This window comes from Hydractinia symbiolongicarpus, chromosome 5, assembly GCF_029227915.1.
Source record: "Hydractinia symbiolongicarpus strain clone_291-10 chromosome 5, HSymV2.1, whole genome shotgun sequence".
Classification (NCBI taxonomy): domain Eukaryota; kingdom Metazoa; phylum Cnidaria; class Hydrozoa; order Anthoathecata; family Hydractiniidae; genus Hydractinia; species Hydractinia symbiolongicarpus.
Genome location: NC_079879.1, coordinates 12471208 through 12489265, shown reverse-complemented (window position 1 = coordinate 12489265; position 18058 = coordinate 12471208). Strand labels below are relative to the sequence as shown.

Here is an 18058-nt window from a genome sequence, read left to right as displayed (position 1 = left end):
TACATGTTTTTCATAATTTTATAATTTTGATGTTTTGGCTTTAAGATCGTATTCCAGCATCATTGAAATTGTTGCGTTATAAAATTTTTAAATTAATTTGACATCCGACAAAATGCTGTTTTGGTGGTATCAATGTTACAATTAAAGTCTTTCTACTTCTCGACTTGTACTAGCCTCGGTTTCAAACAGAGGTCATTAGCAAAAAATAAAAAACCTGTTGCAACAGATTGTTGTTTTGCTGTATGAATCTCAAGAAAACTAATTCGAGCAAGGTGTATCGAACTCGTTTCCTTTGTTATTTCTCAGAATTGATTTGAATACAGATTTTTAATAATACATATATTTATTTTTATATATGCATTTAAATATTTTATAACCTACAATGCAATAATTTTTATAAAAGCTGCTCAATGATTTGTAATAGTACAATAATTTTTAGTTTATGCCTGGAGCATAGTATAAATTTTTCTTCTTTTCGTATCCTAAATGAACTAATCTCTTAACAACCTCTTTTTTATCGTTAGAATTAGAAGGTTAGGACAAATTCGATTAAATATTCACACCCAAGTACCTTAAAACTTACCTTCCGAGAACGCTTTCAATTGTCCATATTTTTTTTTCAAATTCTTGATTGGTTTTCAAGAATTTTGTCTTGAGGTTCCACTAATTATGCAATGATGTCAAATCCCCGAACTCCCGTCGATTTTCAACGAGCTAACTATCAGTTTTCAATATCATCTTATTAGATTGTCGTAATGATCCGAACAAGCGCCCTGGGCGCTTATTAAATTTTTGGATTATTTGCATGGGCGCTTAATCGAGGAGGGCGCTTAAAAATGCTGAGCGCTTATAAATTTTTCCTAATTTTGTACAAATTAGAAACAACAGTAATTTTCAGTTTTGTTTTTTAATCCTGAAAAATAAAACTGAAAAAAAGATGTAACAACATAAAGTTTGTCTTGGTAAACTATACCAATGCTCCAAACAGGCGTTGTTCACCAGGATTTTCTTACAAATTATTTTCTTGGAATATAAATTAAAATATTATTATTGTTGTAAATTTTAATATGGTACAAACCATCGATTATGTATGTTATGTTATTTGAAAAAAGGGATAAAATTGACGGTAATTTTGTTATCATGGTTTTATATGTTTGTTATAATGTAGACACCACTAAAGGTTCATTTGTACAGACAATTTCATGTGTCCGAAGTCAGGTATGTATGGAACTTGTATGGACAAAAAAAATAGTTGAAAAAACTGTAGACATATTTTAAAGTATGTTGCGAAGAATGATTTTTGCAAATCTGCCAGTACAATATTTGGAGTTTTAACTTTTTGAAACTGTTTATGAGGTAGCCTTTAATAGAACTTGCTGGTCAGGCAGGCTGATCACTTTTATTTGCATCAAAAAGAAAATTAAAACCCATAACAAGAGAATATTTTTTTATTATGAAAAAATCACATCGATTAATTTTTCGTGCAGTAAGATCTTCGCAAGTATGAAATGTTTATGAAATTGGCGAAGATTAATTGCCTTAATTTTTCCCATTGTTCCTAGGGAAACGATGAACCAAAGAAATATGTTACGTAAAGAATAAAATTTTGTTGATGGTTTTTTGACAGTGGAAAAATGTTGACTATAAAAGTTATTACTATGAAAAAATGGAATAACGCTATCATCCTGCTCGCTTCCAAACCTCACTATCATGTATACTTTAATTTAAGATTTTGATGTCATTGTATTATTTATCTCGCTTTTGTTTGTTTATTGTGCTTTTTCCGTCACTTTACTTTTTGTAAACATTTTTTAATATCAGTTAAAATGTATTCGGTCCTTCTCTTTCTCTTGAAATTTAGTAAATGTATTGTTTCAAGTATTTGTTGTCATAAACAAGGTAAAAAACCCTTCAAAATAATGACAAACAGGAGAAATTAAAAAACAGTATAAATGACAGGTGAACAAGAAAAGATGCCGATTCCCGTTATCTCGATAGTGGCGTTTTCTTTTTTGGCGGATTGATGTTAATAAAATACAGCCATATTTTCGAATATAGCGAAACAAATTGATTAGCGAGGCTGTATATACTGACGGGACACACACTACGATGTTCGTAAGATGGTCAGAAATGGATTTGTTTCGGTTCTGTGAGCATGCGTAGTAGGGTAAAAACAGGATATAAAAGAAGACTGAAGAACGAGGCCTTTCTGAATTGTACTCAGAGGTGGATCACTACAGTTAATTTTATACCATTCTAACTAAGGTTATCATATCCTTCTGACGTTGTCGATCAACACTTACTTAATGCAATCAACAAATCGATCGCACAATCAGAACTAAGAATACTTTATCGGTAAAGAAAAATCGACAAAAAGTGACTAAATTTTGGCTAAGTGAATAATATTTTTTGCCGACTACAATTTTTGCCGACTTTTTTATTTCCGACCAAACTTTTTTGTCGACATTTTTATTTCTGACCTAACTTTTTCCGACAACCTTTTTGCCGTTTTTTTCTGTGTTGCTAATTTTTATCAGTTTTATGCAATTATTTTTTATTAGTGACCAAATTCAAAAACTTAGTCGGCAAAAAGTAATTAAAATCAAAAATTTAGTCGCGGCAAAAAGTGACTAAATTTTGTCCAAGTGACTAATATTTTTGCCGACTTTTTATTTTTGCCGACTAATTTTTTTGCCGACTTTTTTTACGGATAAGGTAGTTGAATTAGCAGCAGCTGCAGCAGCCAAAGTGATGCAACAAATAACAGAAAAACAGGATGAAAGGCTGGATCAGTTGACATCAAACCTAGAAAATAAAAGAAAAAAAGTAAAGGCAAAATTTAACAAGAAAGGAAACGAAGAGATGCACGATTATAACCTGAAGGTTTTGGAGAATATGGAAAGGAAACAGGGACAGTTAAACGATGGGAAAATAAACGAAGCAAAGAAACACTAACGAAGGGTAAGAGTCTTGTTGAAAAACGATTGAAATTAATTAAACTAGCAGCTAGAGAGATGTTTAGCCTCTGATACTAACGATAAAAAAGAAATAACGAAAGTTATTAGGAGTGCTAATGCAAAAAGAGAGAAGCGCAAGAAGGAACAAAAACCTTATTCCAGAAGCTTCTATCGTTCACGATTAACTTACAATTCACCTCGTGTACCCGCGAGTACACTCAGCAAAATCCTCTTTTTTTTTGGTTTTGAATTAAGACATGTCAACGAGCATTTCCAGTTAAAAAAAGTTTCGATACAAAAATTTTTAAAATACACGGAATCTTATTTGAAAAATACTTTTTCTTCGGAACATTTCATCATGTTGAAATAGCCGCGCAGAATAAAAAAGAGTTGTTTAGACTTTGATTGGACTTTTAAAGATGGAATGACAAGATATTTCCAATTCTTAGCTCTTCCATTCAGATTAGCCGGTGCTTGTTACGTTTTTACAAAAACTTACAAGGCCCTTTATTAAGAAATAGAGGGAGATGGAATAAAATGTGTTGTGTATTTGAACGATGATATCGCAGGCGAGCAAGGTTATGAGCGTGTCCCAAATATTCTTGAATAAATCCAACAAGATTTAACTTGCTGCGGGATTTACTCTTAATTTACAAAAATTTATCCACAAAAACAAGCCAAAGGTTTTATAGTCGAAACAAACAAAATGGTTTTTTTCCCTTCCAATACACCTTTCCGAATTTTATATACAGTAGAGTCTCCATAACTCGAACCTCTATAACTCAAATCTCTCCTTAACTCGAACAAATTCGTTGGCACCGTGAAAATTTCCTAATAAACTCTTATAAAAAAACCTCTACAACTCGAACCTCCATAACTCGAATCTTCCCTTAACTCGAACAAATTTTTTTGTCCCTTGGAGACTTTTCTCTCCATAACTCGAATTTTCTGACATCATAATCAAAATTCGAACAGTTTTCCTGATAAATTGGGTCTAAAAATCTTGTTAATACGTGTTTTGCAGGCCTTATTATTAATTCGAATGATTAATGATGCGTCATCCAAACCTTTCGAACGTCTTTTTCGAACGTTTTCGAGAAAATCTAAAGAATTTCAAAAGAAAGACACTCTCATAACAATGTCGTTTGTGGCAGGATCAAAGCGTCGAATTGACAATAAGTCGTGCAAAATCAAGTACAAAGCTCTTAAAGCGTTGGAAAAGGGTACTGCGCCAAAGGATGTGGCAAAAGAGTTCAAAATTCCTCCAAGCACAGTCTTTTCTAAATAAACATTAAAAAATTCATTAAAAGTGTATTGTTTTGACTTTCATTAACCTAATAGCCCCCTTAAAGTTAGACTTAAGATTAAATATAACGTTTTTATCCAGCTGGTTCACGTAAAGGGAGGATATTGCGCTAAAAGTTGAAAACCTCTACAACTCGAATGTCTCCATAACTCGAACGATTTCCTTTTCCCCGTGGCTGTTCGAGTTATGGAGACTCTACTGTATTATAATGATTATGACGTCGTCCAGTTTTTTGCGCAATATAATACTTTGGTTGGATTTTATTTAGATTTAAAAAAAAAACGAGACGATTCTTAAGAAGCTCGGCTATATGAAGGGTTTGACTGTAACTTTCAACTTGCAAATGAGGCACTTAAAGAACAAAAATATTTACAAAATTAGGTAATTTTTTCTACCATTTACTGAGGAATTATTTTTAGTATCGACCTCTTAATTGAGTTGGACAGAATTAGGAAATTCTAGAAAGGACCATTCTTTCATCGCTTAACGTTGGTTAATAATAAAATTTTCACATAAGTATTAAGCTACAAATACTCACGAGCATCGTCGTCACATTTAGCGCCTTGAAAAGCAGAGAAGTAAATATAAAACCGCCATTTTGGATTATTTAACTAAGACATCCGTAGACTAAATAGGAAACTTTTTGTTCTACAGAAAACAAAAACACGCACAACAGGACTACACCAATGCACTCCTCCGTGAGCGCACGACCTCAAAATACACAGGTATTGAACTGTGCGAGTGGAAAAAAAAACGTGTTACGAAAACACAAAATTATATATTTCATTAGATATTTTTTATCAGCTTTGATGCGAAGGGAAATACGTGATATTTAGATAAATATGTGCGAAAACCTGCGGAAATTCACATACTAAGAACTGGTTTTAACAATAAATTTAAAAATAACTGTGTATTTTCACAATCACCGTATTGCCTTTTTACATGATAATATTATAACCTTTTTAAACAACATTAATTTCACAAATCAGAAAAAAATAAGATATTCTTTTCTAGTCATCCATCTTTCTAAATCAAAATCCTGGTTACGTGTCTTTCTTGATCCCACGGGAGCATTTTTGTACTCTACAGATTTTTCTATAATACGAAACAATTTTGTTAATATCTGTTTTTATTAGTACCGACGCTGGATTCGCTTTCTAGGATCATTTACCTGCTTATAAGTGTTAAAGGTTTGGTAATTGACATATCAAGCAGATTTTGGACACCCGTCCTGTTTATTCTAATTTTATTTATTAACATGTATTCATACCGAAAAAAATCCAGTTTGCGAGAATGTCCAGTGTAAGTGTAAAAATATGACTGACTGCATGACGAGTGGCAGGATGGGGGATGACTGTACGAATGATAAAAGTCAGAAGAGACGTAAAATTCTATTGTCTTCGCCGCTTTAATTTGTATGCTAATTCAAGTGAAGTCGAAAGAAAAACAAGAAATTCTTTTACTTTTCAACGAAATTGCTCTGTTCGTTTTACATGTAAAAAGGATTAAGTCACGTCTCCTATCTTAATGTTCTTTATATTTGCTGCATGTGTAATCTGATAGAGGATATTGTATAAACCACAAAATAACGATGATGCACTGGCGTATTTTCAGTAACCATGGGACATTCTACAATGACAAATTTATTAATTTTAGTAAATAAATATTTCCCTTAAATTATTTTTTTATAGCAGAATGTTGACGTGTGTAACGTTTTCCTGTGTAACATTGGCAATTTAACTTTTTGGTTTCAATTTTATACCAATGATTAACCAGGAGAATGCTTGATTTCATTTAAGGCAACTCTATCAAAGGTAAACGTATTTCATTAATTTACAGTTGACCAGAAATTTAGAGAATTGTGAATAAATTAGAATGAATAGAAAAATATGCGTTAAAATACCTGCATTTTTGACAATTGATTGACGGTTATTTGACTTGGTTGGTGGATAACATACAGTCGAAAAAGAAAGTGCGTCCATGTGTTTCTGCATGGAAAGCAGAACATTTGAAATCGTTGGAAATTAACCAAGGGAGATGCAGATGATAAAGAAAACATAAAAAAATTTTAAATGGTAAATGTGAAATTGACGTACTGGATGTAATCCCGTCTCAAACTCAAATCAGAAAATAAAGTAAGAACTAAATAATCATGGACTACATTTTGAATAGGACACACGAAGATTGATAAAAATTAAATCAACAAGAATGAACAGAAAATTAGCATGACGTATTACAGAAAGGCGTACAGTTAGAAAGGTTATGGATGGTTAGTCAAACGTAGCCTAACCTGTTACCTATGACATTATGAGGTTCCTAATTAACATTCCCTAAGTTTCAAAGACTTTGGCATAAACAATATAACAATATATAAAATTATATATAAAGGTAATTCATTTGCGTGAAAGTTTTATATCGGAAAGACAGCATTTTTGACCAGACTAGTCGTTAGTTAGACGTATACGGGTATTATAATATAGATTGAAGTTTCCTTTAAAAAATTTCTAAGCACTGAGAACTTTGTCCATGATAAACGCTCCTAGACGAGATTCTGAAGTGTCGCCGTTGATGTTATTCACACGTGACAACGTTGCTTTGTTCGTGGACAACTACATAGGAAATGACACAATGTGAAAATTCTGTCGGCATCCTGCCTTTTGGGATTTTTTATGAAATAATTACATAATGAGATTCCTCTGGTTGTTGTCGTTACTGTCTAGACATTTGTAAATATTTAATAATACATATACTAAACGTTTTATTAAATAGGTTTGTAGCTTTGGACTATTTTCCCTAAGCTATGAAAACGAAGTAATGCGAGTCTGTAATTACTAAGGTAGCCTTTGGACCCAGCGTGAGATTTGTCTAAAATGAGATTTTAAATCGTTATGAATTATCATTGTGTTCTTCATATCGGGATTGTATGAACTGCACATGCGCCATAACTTTGTACACATGCACACTAGTTTCATTTCGGGTAAATCGTGTTTACATTTTAAGTGCGAAATAAAATTTCATGTAAAGGCTGCCTAAGAAACAAATATTTCAAAACAATTTTTCTTTCTTCTTCTTAGTAAACGTGTATGGAAAATGAAGAAATTTTTTAACATCATTCATGTCTTTCCTGTGTAATCTTTCTTGCTTCGGTTATAGGAAACTGTTTGCTATGTTTCATCACTGTCCTTTTAGTAAATAAACAAAACCACATGTGTTTTTACCAAAATTTAAAGAATTGTGAGAAAGTAAAAAAATAGGACATTTATCCGTCTGCTAAAAAATTTTCACAGGCTCTAAGGGATTAAAGTTAGCGCCAATAAAGTTTGAGTCAAAAGGCAGGCTTTATTATCAAACAAACCTCGCGCAAAAGTCGTGCATTTTCGTTGGATAGACCCGCCCCAAAACCGCTTGATATAGGGAAATCCAGTCCATTTTATACCGAGTTTCCAAAAGTTACCAGATTTACAGACATAGCAAGAATGAAAAAATACATTTATTTTATTCCAATTGTTTTCAATCAGAATCTTTAAATTCCAGTTTAGATTTTCCTTCGAAAAATCGCTTTGCTTAAAAATACAAAAAAATATTCAATCAAAGGGAAGGGAATCATTAGTCTTTATTTTCATAAACATTTTTTATTTGTAAAAACAATTTTATTTTTGATAACAAATGTGCATTTAAATTCAGTAAACGTATTCAGTAAGTTTTGTCATTGGATAAAGAAAAGTAATGTCCATTCTTGAACATGTCCGCTAATGAAAACTCGAATGTGATTATTCTATACAATTAAAAAAAAAAATGCTTTTCAAAACATCGCAAAATGAACAACAGAAGGTAAACAATAACAACAGGAAAATTTAAATACATTAAAGAAGAAGTGAGTTAGCACTGCCCACAGGGACGACAAAAATGCAAAACAAGAAGTGACTATAACATACATATCATTCGTAAAATAAAAATAATATTAATCACAGTGTACTATGTTATATAAGATGATAAATAAACGTGGCGTAAATGCTGCATTGCAACCTTAAAAAAAACAGAACCGGAAGAATTTTGAAATTACTGTAGTTGCACCATGGAATGTATATAGAATCTGACCACTCCGTACATTACAATCACAGCAAGATAAAAAGTGTAAAACCACTATCATCGTATATGCATCACATTTGGTTGCTGACCAAGAACATTTTTACTAAAAATGCTGACCGGATAACATTACGAGGTTGAACGGGAGATGGCCTAACAAAATTAATATTGACAAAGAGGAAACACAAGCGCTCACAATATTATAATGGCATGGCTGGTAAACAGGTGAAAACTGGGTAATTATGAATTTTAAGAGTGGCTGTTGCGTCCGTTTTTATCCTTACGTCAATGTGGATTTTTATTATTACATTTTATCACAGGATATCCTTTACCCACATAAATTTTATAGATGTTATAATATTTATGCGGATGCTAGATATTATGTATCCAGCCTAGGAAATACTAAAATTGATAATAAAAAACGGATCTCAAAATCTATGCGTTAATTTTATCTACATCCTTAATATCTGTGTCACCTATGTAATATGTCAAGATATAGAAGATAGTGTTGAAAATATACTATCTTAAAAATATTAATAAGTCCGTGCTGACTCGTTAAAACGCATGATTACATAAATTTTGTTGTCATTTGACCTAACGTAAAATTTGCTAAAAAAACAATATTTTCATTCAAGGTGAAATGTACCTTGTATACCAAAACCGTCTTAAAGTAAAAACATTTACTTTTATTTCACAAAATTTCTCCGATTAATATTCCTAAGAGATACTCTTGTTTCAGAAAAAATTTGTTTAAAAAAAAATGCAAAACTAGAAGTAAAACCAAAGACGGAAAGAAATCTATTTGTGTTTGATTCAGATGTGCCATATCTGGTTCATTATAAGATCGTCTAAAAATTATTCCCCCTATTAATTGAATAATTGTTGGATCAGTGAATATTGAATTCAACAAACCATACTTTTTCTTTTTTACCGTCCTCTTATTAAAGGTGCACGTAATAAAACGTTGGTCAGAAAGACATAGAGGTAGTTATAAATCCATATGTTTGGTTTGGGTCAGCTGCATCAATTCCCGGTACAAAGGTGCCTTAGAAATTTTTATGGAACGAAAAGTACATGCAATTGGCTGTTAGGAACCATTTGGTCCTGGATGGTGACATCCACTGGCTAATTAAACAGAAAATATAATAACTGATAGTCTAAAATAAAAATTATTTTCCCGAAATTTGTTAAGGGGTGGTTTCACAGCCAAGCTGTTAAAATGAGCATAAAATATTTTTATATTACCTACATACTTTGTAAGTTTCCGGATTTAGGCCCGGGTGACTCAACGTTACATGTGAACTGTAGCACTACAAGAAATACTGTACTGTGCTGTGTTTCTGCCTTGTCCAAAAACTAATATGATATGTCCAAACACCTTATTTACAGAAATACTTCTATTCTTAATGTCGCATTATGTCATACTGCATTGTGATTATTGAGTGCATTATAATATATAATATATATCCAATGTCTTATGACTTTTTATAGCCCAATTAAGCAGCTAAGATTTTTTTTTTTTTTTTTTTTTTTTTTTTCAACTGACGTTCAAAAAGTAAAAATTTAGAAGTTTTTTCGCAAAATTTTTGACGAACTTGCAGTTTTAAGAGCTCAAACATGTTTCAAAAGAAGAAGATTGTCACGCTGCTTCTTCTGGTGTATTTTTTGTCGTGCAGATTGGAAAAGTCGACCGACAGATCGAGATTTGCTTCTACGAAAAACAACAACAAGCGAAGATTCTGCTCGCCAATCCGTCTGTACGCAAACCATTGTGCTACATTTCAGCTTAACATCTCAGGTACTGATATTCTTTTGTCCGGCGATGTCGAATCGAATCCTGGACCGTCCTCGTGTTCCCTGTGTCCGAAAACGGTTCGCAAAAACAGCAAACTCGTCAGCTGCTGTCGATGCCAACAGAAGACTCATCTCCGTTGTGTCGATCCTAAAAGAAAATCTACAATAACCGACTGGTTGTGTCCGAACTGCTTGCCTTTCATCCTACCATTTTGCAACGTCCGAGAACTATCCCAAATCGAGCAAGAAGTCGCTCAACAACAGCTCCAAGACCTTCAACTCGAACAACTCAACCAAAACAGAAACTTGTTTAGTATCGCTCATCTCAACACTCAGTCAATGGTGTCTACATTCGACGAATTTGTGCTTTTTGTACACAAGTACGATTTTGATGCGATAACCCTCACCGAAACCTGGCTAAAAGACAACCCTTTCCTACTCGAGTACGTAAAGATCGAAGGTTACACAATGTACTACCATAATCGAGATAACAAGCGTGGTGGTGGTGTAGGCGTTTATATCAAGGATAATATAAAGCATAAATTGCGCAAGGATATCGTCAATATCAATCCAGCTCTCGAACATTTATGGGTTGAAATCGATGGGAAAAATAAACACTCGAAGCTACTCCTTTGTGTCGCCTACCAGCCGAACTTCACACACCAAGAAAAAGCAGAATGGCTCGACAACTTCGACCGCATCATTGGAAACGCTACTCTCGACTGGTCAGGAAATGTGGTGATAACAGGTGACTTCAATATTGATCTTTTGCAGAACTCTCAAATTAAAGACTCTTACCTCGAAACCCTTCGATCGTTCGACCTCACTCAGCATGTCAACTCTCCATCACGAAAAGGATTATCCCTACTCGATCACATCTCGACCAACTCCTCCTGCAAAGTGAAATTCTGTGAAGTTCTTCCAACACCAGAAATCAGCGACCACGATGCTGTATTCGCTTGCATCAATACTCGTGTAGCCAGATTTGAACCACGGTACAAGATCATTCGTGACATGAGAAATTTTGACCTGTCGGCGTATGTTGCTGACACCGCAACCATCCCTTTCAATATCGTTTATGCAACTGATTGTACCGATGACAGCCTAAGCACACTCAACCATCTACTCTTTGAGTGCATCGAACGTCACGCACCGTTGAAGAGAATCAAGGTCACCCGTCCTCCGGCACCCTGGATGAAAGACTTAAAAATCACCAACCTACAACAAACTTGTCACGAAAAGCGTACTTTAGCCCACCAGACTCAGTTGAATGCCGACTGGAATGAATTTCGAAATGCTCGAAACGCTCTAAAAAGACAGATAAAATACACCAAAAAGACTTTCTACCGCAGACTTCTTTCATCGAAAAAGCCTAAAGAGGTTTGGAAACTAATCCACCGATTTCTCCATCCAAATAAAAACGTTATAAACATCCAACCCTCCGAACTAAACGCACATTACATATCTACGGCACCCAGAATCCTTGGATCGCAACCGACATCTAAAGAAGAAATTCAACTCCTTCTTCAAGACCTCGTTACTGAAGCTGACCAAGAATTCCAATTTCGTCCTGTCACATACGATCAAGTGCTCAGAGAAATTAGAAATCTTCGAAGCGACTGTTCCGCTGGCTACGACAACCTCCCTGTAGCACTCATCAAACCCATTGCTGACCACATCGCATCCCCACTTACTCACATCATCAACTCAGGGATAGCTGAAAACACCTTTCATCAGCTGTAGAAAATCGGCAAAGTAACACCAATTCCAAAAACAGAACAGTCCATTACTCCAGACCAATTCAGACCTGTCACTGTTTTACCGATCTTATCAAAGCTTTTCGAACGTTTAATGGCAAGACAGATCGTTGATTATATCGAACAGAACCATATATACCACCAAACGATGTCCGGTTTCCGCAAGCGTCACTCGACCGAAACACTCTTAATGAAGATTCGAGACGACATCGTTGGCGCGATGAACAAAGGCGAGGTCACGCTAGCAGCATTTCTGGACTATTCAAAAGCATTTGACACTGTAGATTACAAAACCCTGTTGATTAAATTACGAAGGATAGGCTTTTCCAACAATGCTGCTATGCTGATGTTATCGTACCTCAGTGACCGCCGCCAATTCGTTCAGATAGACGACAAACAATCTGACTACGGAACAATGTTATTTGGGGTACCTCAAGGTTCAATTCTTGGTCCTGTACTATTTAACCTCTATACGGTCGACCTACAAGACATCGTCGATGGTGGGACCACAAACCAATATGCAGATGATACAAGTATCTATGAACATTGTAAGACTATAAACATACAACCTACAATCAACAACTTGACTCAACGATTAGACCAGCTGAAGCAATGGTCGACCACAAATAATCTTGCGTTCAATAACAGAAAAACGAAAATCATGCTTTTGTCAACACCGAGAATGGCAAAACTTCACGATCTCATGAACTCCAACCATTCAACATTCCATATCCACCACTCGGACCAACTGATCGAACGCGTTACCGTTTACAGACTTCTTGGCATCCAGTTCGATCAAAATCTAACCTGGGAAACCCATATCAATAAACTCTCTCAATCAGTTTATGCGAAACTATACGTTCTTCGCTATCTTCGTCGCACAGCAACATTTCGTTTGCGGAAGCAACTGGCAGAAGACCTTCTAATTTCGAAAATTCACTATTACTGTTCATTGTTTTGGAACCTGCCACTATTCCAGCTGAAAAAACTTGATAAACTATTGTGCAGAATTGCGTCTTTTGTAACGCTGAGATATTCCACGCTCGAGGATGTAATACAACTTGGTTGGCTACCAATCCAGCAACAAATACACTTTGAAATTTTAAAACTTGCCCACAAATCGATTCACCAGGATGAGTTTCCATCGTATTTGAAAGGTTTCAAGTTGAGAATTGCTGGACGTGGAACTCGTAATGTTGACGAAGTTATTTCTAAGTATGAAATCAATGTGTCGGAGAAATTGTTTCTTGGTAAGTCAAGTCGCCTTCTAAATGATCTTCCCAAAGCTATCAGGGAAGAACCTGATCACAAAAAATTTCGTACTTTTTTGAAAAAATATTTATTATTAGACCATGGTCTTGCGATTTTTATTTTATTTTTTTTTTTTAAACGACAATTTCTCAATATCCTAACTTAACATCTACTGACCGATTGAGACCAATCCACTAGCAATACTTTATGCTTTGATTTATTCCTTCTGCTCTACTTAGTCTCAATTTTTGTCCATTTGCTCGATTGTTTTTATTTCTTAAGCCCGTCGATTAATAAATATATTTAATATATGTATATTTTTTTATTATATATTTTGGTGTATAATTTTTATTTTCATATGTTCTGGTCTTAATTTTCCGTCAGAATCTATTATATCGATGTCTTAAATCCTTCGCCACTTTGAACTCTGCTAATCTTGTCTACAGTTTTACAGTGTCTTTTTTATAGAATAACTTATTTCTTTATTTAAATATTATTATTATTTTAATAGGACGAATAGCCATTGTAAAATATGGAAGTGCCTGAAAGACAGTTAATAAAAAAATAAATAAAAAAAATTAATAAAAAAAAATAAAGGCTAATTTGAAAAGTCAATTAAATGATATAATCATAGTAGTTATACCGTCATGGCTGATTGTAAAACAAAGCAATGCACTCTCTTGAGTAAAAAGAGTTACTAGATCCGTCTAAATAAAATAACAGAAAGAAAAATTTTATATTAGCCATACTTTCTCTTGAGTTTTAGAATTTGAGTATTTTGAATGAAAACTTTGTTGGTTCCTAAAAAAAACGTAAATAAAAAAAATAATTTATTTACCAATTACTAATTCATGTGTATATATAGAAATTATTTTAAATCCATGTACTTACATTTTAGATCATATGCCTGTAAAATTTTTCAATTTTCTCAATTCTTTTTTACAAAAAATTCCACCGTAATAAACTTCGTATATTCAATGTTCACGAGTAATCCAATGTACAGAGTACAATGTTTTAGTTTTGTAGCAGCTAGTTGTAACTAACACTGTGTGTAGTATGGATGTCTTTCATTAAAGTGTTTATGCCCATCTTCTGTGTTAATAATATATGGTGGTGAGTTTTATATTAAGATCATTCAGTGTGGTATAATTAATTGAAAATGGGCACTTTGCTACCAGCCATACATCCGAGCACCATTCTCATTTCACCTTGCAATTTTTTTTATGTTCTATAGACAAAATTTTTTTTAATTTTTCAATAGCCAATGGTTCCATTTCTTCTTCTAACACAGAAATGTCATGATTTTTGCCTTTTTTTAATTTTGTCCATTTGTGTTTTGAATTCATGTGCTTTTGAACCTGTAATAACGCTCTTTCTAAAAGAACATAAGGCTTCATTTTCACTTTGAACACTAGTTAACGTTTCATTTTCTGTACTAAACTTGGTGTAATGATGTAAGCTAAACTTTTTTGTTGCGCAAAGACACTTTTATGTAACGGTTCTGCTGAGTACAAAATACTGTCAGATATAATAACATTCAATGTTGTCGCAAGGTATTTAGTTGCAAAGCTTTTTGAACACAATTTTTAGTTTTACGTCGTAAATTTATATCTTTTAATTTTGTAACACTGTAGCACAATTTTGGCAAACATTTAACAAGCCTTTGTAGTGCACGCAGGGTTAGTTAGGCAACATGCAGGATCAACACGAAACAGTATCTTTAATTAACTCCGTACAGGGAGTCAAAAAGCAATCTGATGCTCTGCAGTCCGCTTTAAGAAACCAAAACTGTTACGCTTTGGACACTGGATGATATCATCCCTTTAGGAAAGGATGATATGATAACTTATTACCCGCTACTTTCAATATACGTTGTCTTAGATAACTTTTAATTCATACTTCATACTAATATATATGTTATGTCACCTATTGAGTTCATGTTATATAACTGAACAGATTGGGAATAAATTATTCGTTGTTTAACCTGGAATATTAATTGATCATAGTTTTCGTTAACATATTACTTGATTAAATAGTTTGATATTAGGAGGATCCCGAACTTTCTTATTGATGTGGAAAAGTATGTCCTATAACGAAAATTCTAATTCAGATGGGTGATCAATTTTTTAACACCAAATTTGTCTTAAGGATAAAAACGGACGTAATCAGCCGTTCTGAAAATTCTAATCACGCTTATCATTTGTTTAATAAGTCTCGTCATTATGATATTGGGCGTGGTTCTGTGATAATTTCTCCTTGTCATTATTTTTTATTTGTCATTTAATTAGACCATCTACAATGTAATATCCGTAATACTATCCAGTTAATGCTGTTATTGAAAGTGGTCATAAGTGATATTCATCATGGTAAATGAATCAAAGACAAAATGATTAAGAGTTTTTGTGATTTCCCATGTAGGCAGCGTTTCCTTACATTTAAGTCTACATAATTACATCTTAAGCCACTATTTTCTTGACGACGGGTAATACCCCTTCATGCGCCCGTCGTCAGGAGCGCTAAGCTAATCTAATTGCCACAGACCCGTAAGACGGTCACAACTCACTGTATACATTATTTAATATCTTCTTTATTTTGATAATATCTTCGTGAAAATGGTTTATCACTTTTTTATTATATAGCGTCACTGTGGACATTGTTAATTTACTCCTTGTTCGGCATATTATACGTTTCTTGTTGTAATGGTTTCCCTTCATTTTGAGATATTTAGAATCATTTTCTTTGTAAGATTATCACATTTTCACTGCCAAGCATGTATAATAATGGAAATCAGTTCGTTTTTGTCAAATGGCCACATAAAACATTTTTCTTCTGTATTTGGCATGAGAGAATTACTTTCACATTTTGAAAATGTTGTCAAAGTTGATGTCCGAGAATAGTTTTATACAGGTAATTTGCAAAACACTGTTTTAATTTTCAAAACACTATTGGGTAAATACCAGCATGTTGTTTAAAATAAAGCTTTGTTTGGCAAGTTTTGTTAATAATAAGGCATGATCTGATCGGTTTAACTTTGTTCGCTTTAGAATTTTACACATTCGCAGAATTGTCGCCTTGTTAACCCAAAGAAGCGTTTAAACGGACAAATAATTTAGTTTTCGATTTAGAAAGTGCCAAAAAGCTTTATAGTCAGAAACATAATGGTGTGAGCCTGGTCCTTATTAAAAAGTCCAAAAAACTATAGCATAGCTTTTCATTGTTTTGCTTTTGACAGTAAATTTAAGAGAGCAAGATCAATAGTATGTAATATCTTACTTAGGAATAGTTTACTGGCGTATGTATGCACTAAGCCAGAATCAGTTCTCATATCAATTCACTTTTTAACGCATTGATGAAATCGACTTTGTAAAATTTCTTAAGTCTAAATATTTTGCTATTCCTATTTTTATTACTTTCACAGGGGCGGGAATGTTTAGGTCAGTATGTAAATTATTTTTAGTTAAGCACATTCCGTAGTTTTATTCCCCGGGATAAAATTGCTGAATTTGGCATTTCATTTAGTGTATCGATTCATTATTGCTTGTGTGCCTCAATCTACGAGTAGCCTTATAGATTGAATTGCAAACAAATCTTTAATAAAAGAAGCAAGAAAACAGTTCATATATGTATTTTATTTACCAATACAGTTTTTGGAAAAGTTTAGCATTTTTATTTTATAAGAACTAACAGAGAAAGAAGAAATCAGTCTTACAAACAAAAGTCTAGACATTTAGACATCATTAACGAAACTAAGAAGTCAGGATGTCAAAAAATTTCCACAATGTAATACCATCAATCCAAATTTTTTCAATTTAATGGAAGTATGTCATTTCCCATGTAGTTTACGAATATAACAACTCTTCCATGTTTAAAGTGCACCAATGCCTACGTCATTCCAGAAATTCGATTTGGAAAGATTGTTGCAAAAGTGTTTACCTTATGTGTAGAAAAAATCAGTCAAATTTAGTAATTAAAAAAAATTATTAATGGTTAGTCAACTATTCACAATCATAATAGTGTACCGCTACGTATTACTTATGACGTCATAAAATGCCTAATTAACTTTCCTAAAGTTGGCATCAACTAAAAAATCAAACGCAGTTATTAATTTGCATGAACATATGTAAAAAAGAGCATTTTTAATCAGATGTAATTTTCTATGCTTTCGACTTCAATCCAGGATATTTGTTCGTTTTTTCTTAATTCCTAGTGCGACTAAATTAAAGTTTCGCAATCTTTCTAAAAATTTGTTGGCATGCAAAATTTCTGCTGTGCATTCCTGAAATGCATTAATCTCCGGCAAACCCACCAAAGAGATGCAGAGGTTGCTGAACAGACACAATTTTCCGCTGATGACGGTACAAAATCGAAACAAACAAGCTGGATTACCTAACATACACAGGAATGCGTTGTTCACGTCGAAATTTCGTTTTAAATCGGATTATTCATTCATTAAAATTTGCCAAGTTGGTTATGCAACAGTTCCGTGTAATCCTCTTAGCAGAAAAATAAGGATGATTACTGAAAAATGCAAGCTCGCTGTCGCTTTTTTGTGGTTTATACAATTTCCTTTATCAGATTACACATGCCGCAAATACTATCATCATCATGTTAGGGGACATGACTTTATCCTTTTTACATAATTGACAACTATTGTTTCCACACTAAATTGACAATACCACGCTTCCTGACGATAATTATATCCTTAATGAATAATGGAAGTGACTATAGGCAACAAAGTGAATAAAAGAACTTTAAAACTTCAACATGCGATATATAATTGTATGACATTGAAAGCGCAGGTCGCCTTCTACTCTGAAAAGAATAAACCCGAAGAAAATATATTTTTGCAACTACACGCAGACAACGAAAAACCAAAATGGTAGGTTAAGTGAATCTTGAATGCTTCA

The 18058-nt window shown here is 33.5% G+C and overlaps 1 protein-coding gene across 1 annotated transcript; it reads left to right on the top strand.

The window, feature by feature from the left end:
• The first annotated feature begins 9966 nt into the window (after positions 1–9966).
• Positions 9967–11886, top strand: LOC130645967 (uncharacterized). The gene has a single exon (XM_057452095.1). It carries the CDS (start codon positions 9967–9969, stop codon positions 11884–11886), a length of 1920 nt encoding a protein of 639 aa, XP_057308078.1.
• Positions 11887–18058: the final 6172 nt, after the last annotated feature.

Excerpts from the sequence above, each read along its gene's own strand:
- LOC130645967 (XM_057452095.1), top strand. The coding sequence starts at position 9,967 with ATGTTTCAAAAGAAGAAGATTGTCACGCTGCTTCTTCTGGTGTATTTT.